The 12,638-nt window shown below is 46.1% G+C and overlaps 1 protein-coding gene across 1 annotated transcript in view; it reads right to left on the reverse strand.

The window, feature by feature from the left end:
- Nucleotides 1–5,257, reverse strand: part of LOC126194940 (adenylyl cyclase-associated protein 1) — a 202,809-nt gene extending 197,552 nt beyond the window's left edge. Inside the window, exon 1 of the mRNA XM_049933329.1 lies at nucleotides 4,048–5,257. Within this exon, the coding sequence (XP_049789286.1) occupies nucleotides 4,048–4,999 (952 nt within the window). The 5' untranslated portion in view covers nucleotides 5,000–5,257. The remainder of the gene's footprint in view (nucleotides 1–4,047) is intronic.
- Nucleotides 5,258–12,638: the final 7,381 nt, after the last annotated feature.

Genomic DNA, 12,638 nt, shown 5'->3' on the forward strand with positions numbered 1-12,638 from the left:
TAGACAAGCAGCGTAACACGGTAATCGGTTCGCTGACGTAAGACACTCTTGCGCGAGATCAACACAAAGCTCAGCGAATAATAACAGATTCCGACGTAACAAACATCGCTAGCGTAGTCACACTATTCAGTTCGAATACAAACTCAGCCAAGTTCATGCGGAAAGTAAAGTGCCCAATAGCATGAATTTGCGAGGTTTTGCTTGTGATTTTGGAGAGAGATTCTTCAGCATTGATGGGTAAATATTTTCTAAATTATGAGAAGTTAGTGCACAAATGCGCTTTAACATGCAAGAACACTGTAATATCATCAAACGCAGCAGATGTGCTGAAAATGACAGCAGACGAACGCTGTTTATTTTGAACGGGCAGGTCCGTCTTCGAGAGTGTTATTATCTCACAGGAGAAGCTGAGGAATCCGCGCTTGAGACAGTTCTTGGGAAGTACACAACACATCCAGTTCCTCGTGTGCTACGAGGGCGTGCTCAACAAAATACGAATTAGTGTGGTTGGCCCAAATGTCCAAAGATGAAACCATCGAAGTGTGTAAGCGCTATGCTGAAAATGATATTGGTATTCTAATAGTTGACGGGCCTGCATAAATGTGCATTCTAACGTGCGACTCTCACTCAAGAGTAAACAACTCGACCATTGCCATTTTGTTTGGCAACTCTCTGAAGCTATTTTAGCCAGATGGGTCTGAACAGAGATAACGTTTTGCTGCTAATAACAGATGGTCCTTTATAAATGGCTAAAGCAGCAAGGGACTTCAGATTCTCTAACCCAGTGCGGTGTACGTCATATGTTTTGCACATGTGTTACACATAGCTTCAGAAGAGAGATGTGGACATAATAATTTCCTGTGACAAGAAAATCTATGTGAAAACTCCGCAACGGGTGCAAAAATTCACGAACAAGCACCTTCGTTGCTCCTCCCCCCTACAGCCTGTTCTTAAGACGATAGTCGAGAGGGTTCTCGGCCTAATCCTACAAAAGTCATATTTCATTTTTAAGGTCTATATGTTGTAGGTCATAAATGCTTGAATATTTCATTGTTTTCAAATCATTAAAATCCAGACCCAAACGATGAACCAAAACATATGGACACTACCCGCCGCGAGACTGAATGCCGCTCGCGTTGTGGATACGTGACGTTGTGAGGAAACTATACCGTATAGGCCTAGGTGTAGCAGAGAAAATGGGGAATCATTCTAGTGACGACGGGGAAATCTTCTGACAAAAACGATTTTGAGAAATGGGCAGACTGTTATGCCCGGCGCCTGAGAATTGAGCCTCTCGAAAACCGCGAAACTGGTCGGCGGCTGTTCGCATGCTGCTATCGTCAGCTTCAATGGAAAGTGGTTGAAGGACGGTGAAACCGCGAGGATAGGCGACAAGGAACAGCACGTTGACGCCTCATTACAGAACAAGGAGCGCTCTGGCTTGCCCGATCTGTAGAGCAGGATAGGCGGCGATCTGACGGCAGAATACAATCCTGGTGCGAACACCTCTTCGGAGCACACCATTCAGCGCATATTGTTGAAATGGGTCTCTGCATATTCCAATGTTGACTCAACGACACCGTTAACTACGACTGCAGTGGGTGCCGGATAATTGACATTGGACCGCAGGTCAATGGAAACGCGTCATCTTGTCGGCTGAGTCCCGTTTCTTGCCACACCAGCTCGATGGTCGTGTCCGCATATGCTGTCATACAGGCTACAGGCTTCTCGAAATATCCACCGTGTCACGGACGCAGGCTGCTGTGGAGAGCTTTATGCTGTGGGGGACGTTCACCTGGGCTTCAATGAAACCTATGGTTGCAGGATAATCGAAGGGATCAGGACAGCTCTCGACTACGTGGACGATATTGCGGACATCTGCATCCCTTTCATGCATAATTCCCCAATGATGATGACATCTTCCGTGTCTCATGGTCATAATCGTGTTAAAGTGATTTGAGGAGCATTATACTGAACCCACTTTGACGTCCTGGTCACCAAATTCATCCATCTGAACCCAATGGAAGACACTTGAGACGCTACAGGTCTGTAATCTATAGGTCCTTTGTGACTGTGCGTAGACATTTGAAGCCACGTACCTACGGAAACTTACTAAGGAACTGTCGAATCCATGCTACGTATAATCACTGGTGCACTGCTTTCCAGAAGCGGATCTATACTATTAAGCAAGTAGTCATATGTTTTGGCTCACCAGTGTGAAGGGAAAAGTTTGAAGTGAATGTAGATTGTAGTAATCATACAAACATGAGGAGACTTGTTTGTGTTTACTGTGGAGAGCAGCATCTAAACAGTTTTCTGACTGAACACCCCGTCTACAAGACTACCGCACCGTAATGTAGAAACGCCATGTTTGTGTGAATATTGTAGGTGGCTCTCATCAAGACGACGACATACAGTCCACCCGAAGGAGGTTAAAAGCAGTATCGGCAGAAATGTTGGATTTTAAAATATGAGACTATCACACAACCAAATGAACTTTAGCGGGAACAATAGGTGCTCACACAATGACATGAACATCTGGCAATGACGTAGCCAGTTCGACCTGCCGGAGGTCACTTTCAGACTGGCAGTAGATAAAAACAGGAAACAAAGAATCATTCTATAATCTATGAAATCTGACAATGATAAAAAAAGAAGAAACTAATATCTAAAGGCATATGCTGCAAGCAGTTTCCATTGCGTTGTCAACATCACTGAAGGGACGTTTTGTAGGTGGAGTGCAATACTGTGTGTGTGTGTGTGTGTGTGTGTGTGTGTGTGTGTGTGTGTACTCATCCATGTCAATATTTGCGAAAGGAGTATCTAGTTCGGAAGATTTTTATGTACTAACAAACTGAAGATGATCATAGCACTGTGTAGTCGTATAAAATATAAAATAGTAAAAAATCGAAGTAAATCGAACTTGTTTCTACCGGAGAATACATGGTCTGTCTCCTACGGGCACTCGGTCCCATTTACTCTGTTGTTTCGACAGATATTTGCAATTTCGTTTTTATAAAGTGTAGCTGGACTCAGCCCAAACAAATGCTACTCATCACGTCTTTCCCAGGATGGAAAACGTTGGTTTGTTTCCAGTTACGAGCAAAATGATTTGTTAAAGCGGAATTTTACGCGTCCTTCAATAAAGTGGCTCCAAATTATGCTAGTACGATATTCGTTTTATCGGTATGTATTGACAGGGACAATAAATGAAGAATAAACAATATTCCAGCAGTGGCAGCATCGCCGTGGTCGGCACTGCTACCGCCGTGCAGTAGCAGCGCTGCCCAGCCGCTGCTGTAGTGCTGGTTGTTATTCTTCGTGTTTTACTGCCCCTGTTAACACATACCGATAAAACTAATATCGCACTAGCATAATTTAGGGCCACTCTATTGAAGGACGGTAAAATTCCGCTTTAAAAAATCATTTTGCTCGTAACTGGAAACAATCTTACGCTTTCTGCAGTACGAAAGACACGACGAACAACATTTGTTTGGACTGACTCCACCTAGACACAGCAAAAACGAAATTGTAAACATCTGCCGAAGCACCAGGAAAAAGGCGCATGACGACTCTTAGGAGAGAGAGACGTTATAGAAAGTTCAGATAACTTACGGGAATGCAGGCGTGTGATGTCTTCAACAACCGTGGTTGTCGAACACATCACCCGGCTGCATTCGTCAATCACTTTATCTCCAAAACAGTACGTGGCTTTTTTAGACAAATTAATGGCGTACTGGCTGGGACTCAGTCGATATTTCCGCACGATATTTCGAAGACCGACCCAGTCGTCGTCGTCGTCTTCAGGTGCTGCGAGCTGTGTTGTTACGCGTACTCGGTAGTCGGTGCCTGGACCCCCGACTGCTAGCGAGTAGGCATAATAACACAACTCTCAGGCCCTGGAGAGGACGACTGGGTTGCTCGTCGATATATCGTGCAGAAAAATAGAGTCTGCAGCTCGACTGAACATCCGAAAGTACATGACTACCAAGTGGTGAGAGATTTACTGGAATCAGAGGGAAGCGAGGCGTGAGGGCGGGGACTGACCGGCGTGCGGCGCGGGCCCAGCGACGGTGGGGCCCAGCGGGTCGAAGCGCACGCGGTGCTCGACGCTGGCCTTGGCGGCGCCCAGCAGGTCGGAGAAGAAGCGGTGCCTGCGCAGCGCCAACTCGTCGCGGCCCACCGGCGTGGCGGGCGGCTCGCCGCCGCCCTCGAACACCTCGTCGTCCTCCTGCGACAGCCACTGCGGGATGGCGCCCAGCCCGGGCACGGAACCTGACCGCTTGGCCGGGTGAGGCGTCGGCACCATGGCGCGCAGCGCCGCCGCCTCCGTCTCGTCCAGCGGCTCCTCCTCCTCCTCGTCGTCGTCGTCGTCGTCGCCGCCGCCGCCGCCGCCGCCGGGGGCGGCGCCGCCTCCGCCGCCGCCCACTTCGGAGGGCTCCTCGGCCTTGTGCCGCTCCCCCTCCTGGCCGTCCTTCGCCTCGCCAGGTGCGTCCTTGGCCTGCTTGGCGTGCTGCTCTTCTTCCTCCGTCTTCGCCTCCCCGCCTGCTCTCGGGTTCGCCTCGGCCTCGCCCGCGCCGCCAGGCGGCTCCGGACTCCTGGCGTCGCTGGCGCGCTTCGCGTCACTCGGCCGCTTTACATTCCTGGCATTCTCTTCCGGCACCCGCTGCTCTACGGCTCCTTTGATCTCGACCAACAGCGACTTCTTCCTCTCCGGCGCCGAGATGCCGTCGGTCTGTATCTTGACGCCTTCCTGTTTCACCTTGTCCGATTTAGGCGACTTGCCATCCGCTATGACGGCCGATTTCGCAGGCAATTCCGTTACCCCGTCGACATCTTCCGCCTTTATTTCTATAGGCCGCGGCTCCTTCACGTCCGACACCTTGTTGTTCTGTATACTCTCCTTCGTCTCGTCCGGTTTGTACACGTCCATCTCATTTTCCGCGCATTTCTGCTTCTTCGCAGGATTGCTCTTGCAACCACAGCAGTTTTTGAACATGGCGCACCTCTACTTTGATGGACCTACCTCGTGCACAGAAACAAACTTGGACGCTAGCGGCTCGGAGGCGCTCACTAGTCCTGATGCGTGACGGAGCCGGCCGAAAAACGGAGGCGGAAGTCACCTACCCGACGATACGCACATTAGCTGTGTCGCGACGCGCATTGTGCGGAGTGTTCACTAGAGACGGTCCGCGACACGACACCGGCCGTGCGGGTCAGCAGCGTCGCCGACAACAGCCGCAGCCGTTATCAATGGGAGTGCTGGCTGCCTCGTGACCCACTTCGCGCCGCCCGGTGCAGCCCAGGCACGGCCGGGAACAGGGCGGCGGCGGCGGCGGCGGCGGCAGCGGAGGCGATTGCGGTCGCAGCGTCTCGGCGCTTCGCGGAAACGCCACAGTCGAAGCAAGCAGGCGTGACGGTAGTCGCCCAATAGCCACACAACGGGAGGCGCGCCCCTGTGTGTCAGTAGCGCGCCATTACGGACGCAACACGGCAGGGCACGGCACGTTCGGGGAGGAGCAGCGCGACTGCCGGGATCCGACCGAGCGCAGAGCCATCTGGCGCACGGGACCCGCACCGCGCGCAGAGTTCAGCACGCAGCCTCCCGCCCGTTGCGCCGTCTTACGCGGCGGCGTTCAATACACTTGCGATCTCGACGCCCACACGCCACCCAGATAGCGCCAGTTCGTGTACGTGCACTGGTGTGTGTGTGTGTGTGTGTGTGTTACTACTTGTCCATATCAAGTAAATTGCAAACAAGGTGGTCTTCGATCGAACTACGATTCAAACTTCTACAATGACATCACACCTGTTGTTCGTTCAGTAAACAATCAGAGTTTGACCATATACAATCCATGACGGATATAAAATATATAATTATGTTTCATCTAATGATGGCACTGAAGAGTTATACTATAATGTAATCCCTTAAGCTTTACAATCCGAACAAGATTAGGACTCAGTAACACTATTATCTGAGAAACAGCTACGAAACGAGGAGAAACTGATTCCCGCAACAATACTGCTTTCCTGCTTTTGTTTCCAGTTGTCATTTCTATTCAGTCTCTGGCTATTAGTGAATTACACACACACACACACACACACACACACACACACACCATTCCACACAGAAAATACAAATATCAAATACTGCATGAAACGAAAAACAAAAATGAATGTTGGTAGGCTTGGATAGTATACGTAAGTGGGTTCCATATTTGTACCTGTGTCCAACATCTTTCGATACTTACTACGAACAAAAGTTTGTTACAGAACCAATAGCACTTCTACATGATGCATGGCACTCTTTTGGAGGGGTGTGAAAATACAAATTTGTCAACCTGGGTACAGGAAAATACATTACTCTTTGTTCCTCTGGCTTCCCCCTCTCCTCTTACATGACCTTCGTCAGATACCTCTGACAACTGTATTGCTGTACAATGCAATGTAATTAACCTGCCTCTCTGTATAATATCTAACTCTATTCTCCTTACATAAGTAGAGCGAAAAATCAACCACACAATGTTAGAATCTGTTTGTCAGCACATCTAACATGAATTTCCACTAGGTAGCAAACTTTCGCAAACAGTTTTCTACCAGGTGAAGTCAGCACAGTAAATTCAAATGTGCCCACAAAGCACTTGCCTGCATTCTTTCGACCACTTCTGCGAAAGTTTTACGTGAGTTCTTACTTGCTAGCATATTTCATCCTTTCTTCCTTTCCCTGTCCCTCCTTTTGTGAGTTCCGAAACACGAACGCCTGGCCTCTGATATACTTTATTGTCATCACAGTGCTAACGTTTTTCTTTCTTCTCCTCCTCTTCCTCCTGACTAGCTGGACACGTGTGTTTCGCAGCCGTATTTTAAATGACGTGCAGTACAAAGAAGAACCACTACCAATAGTGTGCAGCAATTATTTATTCATTTATATTTCAGTTTTGAGCACTTGTCTGTCTTAACTACATTATTTCTAGATTCTTGGAGGTGAATGCCACATCTTCAAGTCGTTTATGAATGTTTATGTCGGAGTAACTTTTATGATTTATCGCTCTGCCTAGAAGCCAAAGAGATCGAGAAAGCTTTTGAATTCAGTATCAACTAAATCTTTACAAACCCCTCACCCAAACCAGGCACTGTTTAAACGTATGTTAATATAACTGAAGAATATATGCATCAACGCCACATGCTCCATTTCAATTGGCCACGAAAGCGGAAAATTCAGATTTGAAGGAAGTCAGGCAAGGAAAATCGCTATCACGAGACCATTCTCAGCGGCGCTGGGATACCCTTTCACATTCCTAAATTAACAAAAATAATTGAGTGGAACGTGCCTGGGCTACGTTCGTTTGTTTGATGATACTGTACTTTTCGTACGAGTCCAGATAAGCTTACCAAACGAATCGACGAACTTTATGGAGCAACTATGAAAGTAGGTCTGAGAATAATTTACAATAACATTGTAACACACACAATGAAAAGAAAAATGTAGAACTCTCTACAAACGGCAGTGTCCTGACTGACTGACTGACACATCATCGCTCAGCCCAAACCGCTAAAGACAAAAACTTGGAAATTTGGTGGTTAGTTCATATGGGACCAAACTACTGAGGTCATCGGTCCCTAGGCTTACACACTACTTAATCTTACGCTAAGGACAAAACACACACACACACACACACACACACACACACACACACACACACACACACACACACACAAGCGAGCGCGCGCGCGCGCTCGCGCGCGCGCCCGTGGGAGGACTCCAACCTCCCGACGGAGGGAGCCGCACGAACCGTGGCAAGGCGCCATTAGGAGGTTATGACCTTATACTGTAGGCATCGTTTAAGAAGTGATTTTTCGAAATTCCACCCCTAATGGGGTGAAACAGGGGAAGAAAGGTTTTTTGAAAGTATGTCGCTGTTAATGCAATTTTGAACCTAAAACTACAAAAATTGGTCGTCGGTTTCTCGGTCAGAAATAAAGAAATGTGTTTCAGCATTTTTTGGAAATTTAGCCCCTATGTGGTGAAATAGTTGGTGAAAGCTTTTTTAAAAATGTATATCGTTATTAAAGTCATACTACAGCATTTTGAAGATACATTTATGAAAATCGGTATTTGACATTTATGACAGTAAAAGACGATGAAAGGATGGATTGCAAAATAAACAAACAGAAGAGTAAAAATGGTCTGCAATGCTTCTGATAAACTAAACCATTCACGACTAAACTTCCGATGCGTATGAAACAGAAAGTATACAATCAGTATGTGTTACTAATTCATGGTAGTAGGGTTGTGCAAATCATCCAAAAATTGAGGGTTGTTCGGCGAACGATGGGGAGACGCATGTTGCGAATTACTTGAAGAAGGCAGGAAAACAAGCAAATGCATCAGGGAATAGAGTGGAGTGAAAGACGTAACTGCGACTGCGGCGAACTTGAAATGGTGGTGGGCATAACTTGCGCTCAACCGAGGTGAAGGGCGGAAACATACTCCGGAAATTATTTGTTGGATTCTTAGAGTTGGGAAAATTCCGGAATGACACCCTAATGGAACGTGGAACCATGACATTAGGAAACAGCAGCAACACGGATGCCTCAAGACGGAGACAATAACGCATGGAAAAGTATGGAGTACGGCTTTTTTCCAGCAATTGTTGTCCAATAGGAATGTCAGAAGTGGTCATTTCATTTATTAAAATTCTCTAGACTGTAGAGCTGGCACATACAAACAACGAAATGCAGTTATTTTATATACAGCATCTACTTAAACACAGTTTATCTTTGCTTAATAGGCTAATATTTGACCTGTTACAAATTATTTACTGAATTCACTTTTGATTTCGACTGATACCTGAAAATGTTCAATGGAGCCACTTTTACCCGTTAGCTATGATACCTTTCGTACCCCTGAATGACCTTAATAATTCAGGTGAAAAGTGGTTACTTTCTTACCAATAACACTCTGCAACAACTCGCAATGAAACTTAGTTTCCCCGCGCCGCGAGACAAGCTGAAAAGTAGGTGTATTTTGTCACGAGCAGTGGAATACAAAACGTGAATGCGAAAATACGATATGTGACCCTGTTCGACCAGTGTTCGTTCATCCTCTGGCTGTGTTCTTGTCGTCTCTGTTCGGTCCATTGTGTTCGTTTGTTGTGTGGTGCCTCTTGTTTGATTCTTCTGATCCGGTTCCTAAGGGGTGTTTTGTATTGTTTCCTGTGTGATGTTGAGTTGTTCCATGTCATTTCTTACTTCATTCATCCATTTGTTGTTTTTCCTTGTGCTAACCCAATCCAAGATCTGTCTCGGTATTCTACGTGGTGCCAGTCTGGTGAGGTGTCCGTAAAACTGTAGTCTTCGTTTCCTGATTTGGCCTGTTATTTTCTCTGTGTGTTCGTATAGCTCTTCACCTGACCTCTTTATCTGTACCCCGTCTTTTTGCATCGCCCCGAATATTTCCCCGAGTATTTGGTTCCGTCTTCTCTATCTGTTTGATTCGTGTCTGTCCTTGTACTATTGTGGTCTCGGTTGCGTATAGTGCTTCTGGTAGCACCACTGTCTCGTGTGTCGTAGATTGGCCTTTCGTGAGACAGCTTTCTTATTGTAGTGATTCCAAGTCAGTTTGTAGGCCTTCTCTAGTTCCGCTCTGCTCTCTTCATTAGATACCTTATTTCTTCCTGCAATATGTATTGTTTTTCCTAGGTACTTGAAATTTTTTATTTATATATTCAATAATGATCTCTAAATATGAGTTGTTGTATAAGTTCACGTATGTTAATCAAAACAGTACACAAAACACGGAAAGAAAATAAACGTTGATCGCAAGTGGAGCTACGTGACCGAGCGGTTCTAGGCGCTTCAGTCCGGAACCTCGCTGCTGCTACGATCACAGGTTCGAATCCTGCCTCTGGCATGGATGTGTGTGATGTCCTTAGGTTAGTGAGATTGAAGTAGTTCTAAGTCTAGGGGACTGATGACCTCAGATGTTAAGTCCCATAGTGCTTAGAGCCATTTGAACCATTTGAGCAACTGGAGCGCGTCATGAATCTCACCGTTTCATATGGGTCGAATATATGAAGTCTAATTTCATCCAAGATTTCCTAATGCAACCTGCAAAAACATAAGAACACAACAAGAATGAAACTGAAATACTCTGGGGTGACAAAAATTGATGGGATACCTCATAATATTGTGTTGGACCTCCTTTTGTACAGCGTAGTGCAGCAATTCGAAGTGGCATAGACTCAACAAGTCGTTCGAAGTCCCCTGCAGAAATATTGAAACACGCTGCCTCGACAGCCGTCCATAATTGTGAAAGTGTTGCCGGTGCAGTATTTTGTTAACGAAATGACCTCTCCATTATGTCCGATAAATGTTAGATAGCATTCATGCCGGGCGATCTGGGTGGTCAAATCATTCGCTGGAACTGTTCAGAATATTCTTCAAAACAATCGCAAACAAATGTGGTCCTCTGACATAGCGGACTGTCATCAATAAAAATTCCATTGTTGTTTGCGAACATGGAAGTCCGTGAATGGCTGCAAATGGTTTCCAAGTAGGCGAACACAACCATTTGGAGTCAATGATCGGTTCAGTTGGACCAGACGACCCAGCCAACACCATAATTGAGCCACAACTAGCTTGCACAGCGCCTTATGGCAACTTGGGTCCATGGCTTGTATACTACTATCAGCTCCTACCAACTGAAATCTGGACTCATCTGACCAGGCCACGGTCTTCCAGTCGTTCGGTGTCCAAAAGGTCACGAGCGCAGGAGAGGCGCTGCAGGCGACGTCGTGCTGTTAGCAAAGATACTCCCGTCGGTCGTCTGCTGCCCTAGCCCATTAACGCCAAATTTCGGCGCAATCCCTTAACGAATACGTTCGTCATACGACCCATATTGATTTCTGCGTATATTTCACGCAATGTTACTTATCTGTTAGCACTGACAACTCTACGAAAACGCCGCTGCTCTCGTAAATTAAGTGTACGCCTCGAACACTGGTTGTCCGTGGTGAGAGGTAATGCTGAAAGTTGGTATTCTCCGGGATATTGAAGTTCCTAATGATTTCAGAAAGGGAATGCCACAGCGTCTAGCTCCAACTATCTGTTCATTCTCGTTGTGCGGCACCTTTTCACATGAATCACCTGAATACAGATGACAGCTCCGCTAACGCACTTTCCTTTTATACCTTGTGTATGCGATATTACTACCCTTTGTAGATATATGTTCATATCGCTATCCACGACTTTTGTCACCTCAGTATACTTGTTGTGTGCCAACCGAAACGCCGTTAATATAATGTGGTCTTCGTCACAGCGGGACTGAATAGAAGTAGCGTTTCGATGAGGGATGACCAAGACCTTATAACCACGACCTCGAAAGTGGTAAGTGAATGAATCCGTAATTACACACACCCAATGCAATAACATTTTCTGTGACGTCAGTCGTAAGATGCATTGGGAGAAGTCGTATTAGACGCTTGTGCTGAAGGGAAAGACAGCAATATGTGTGTGTGTGTGTGTGTGTGTGTGTGTGTGTGTGTGTGTGTTTGTGTGTGTGTGGTTTGTTTTCGGGCGACTGTATCACAGGCTACCCTGACAAAACGTTGTAAATAATGGCGAATATCGCGGAAGGTAACGTTTGGTAACGATACCAAATGGTTGTTTCCCCGTGTTTTTAATACTGATTGGCTGAACGCCAAACAAAGATAATTTAAATACAACTTCCTTCAAAACGAGATCTCCATTTGTGAGATTGGCTTATATGCTTAGGGAGGTGCAGCCAACATATAACTTGAGATGTAAGCTCATAATGTGAGAAACTGACAGTGGCAGTTCTGTGGAGTTTGGGGAAATCGAGAAAATATATGAAGTCGTCTAACTATTTTGGAAATCGACCTCACGATTGTCAGAGACTACATTTCGGTTACACCACTCTGCACATACAACCGCAAACAGTACTCTCCTATATCATTTTCTACAGTTCTCTCTCTCCAAATGAATTAGCGTGTTCTATTTTTCAAGTATTCAACTGACCTCACCTGTCTTCCTCCCAAGTAAATACGTCCAATGCAGTTGATAGCATAGAGGAATAAATACATGTATGTTTTTGGAAAGCTTTCACGATCAAATTCCGAAAAACAAAAGACATTTACTGAGCTGGATATGAATAAATTTATGGCGTACTGCGTTTGCTCTGCTAACATTTGGGACAGAGGGTGCCGTGTATTTTTCGGAAGTTCTACCTTTACTAAGAAACATTGGACTACTACAGCGGTTTCCGCTGCCTCCATACGAGAGAGAGAGAGAGAGAGAGAGAGAGAGAGAGAGAAATACACGTAAGGTGGTAATCTGTTGCACAGCATGCATTTCTTCTATAGCTACCTCCCATTAGGATGAAAGATCTACCGCTTAGCCGCAAAAATGAGATGAATTTTCGTTTAAACGAAAGCTTCGTAATCGCTTTAAAATATGCTTGCAATCAATTACAAAACGCCCTTGTTACAGGGCAACTGCAATGAAAGGCGCGACACCTTCCGCGAGAAGATTAATCAACGAAGCGAGAGTGCTCTCGGCGAGGAATTAGTCACTTGCTCCTGAGTGAAACTCAATTATTTAATATCTGCAGCGCGCTC

This window comes from Schistocerca nitens, chromosome 1 (assembly GCF_023898315.1).
Source record: "Schistocerca nitens isolate TAMUIC-IGC-003100 chromosome 1, iqSchNite1.1, whole genome shotgun sequence".
In the NCBI taxonomy this organism is placed as follows: Eukaryota; Metazoa; Arthropoda; class Insecta; order Orthoptera; family Acrididae; genus Schistocerca; species Schistocerca nitens.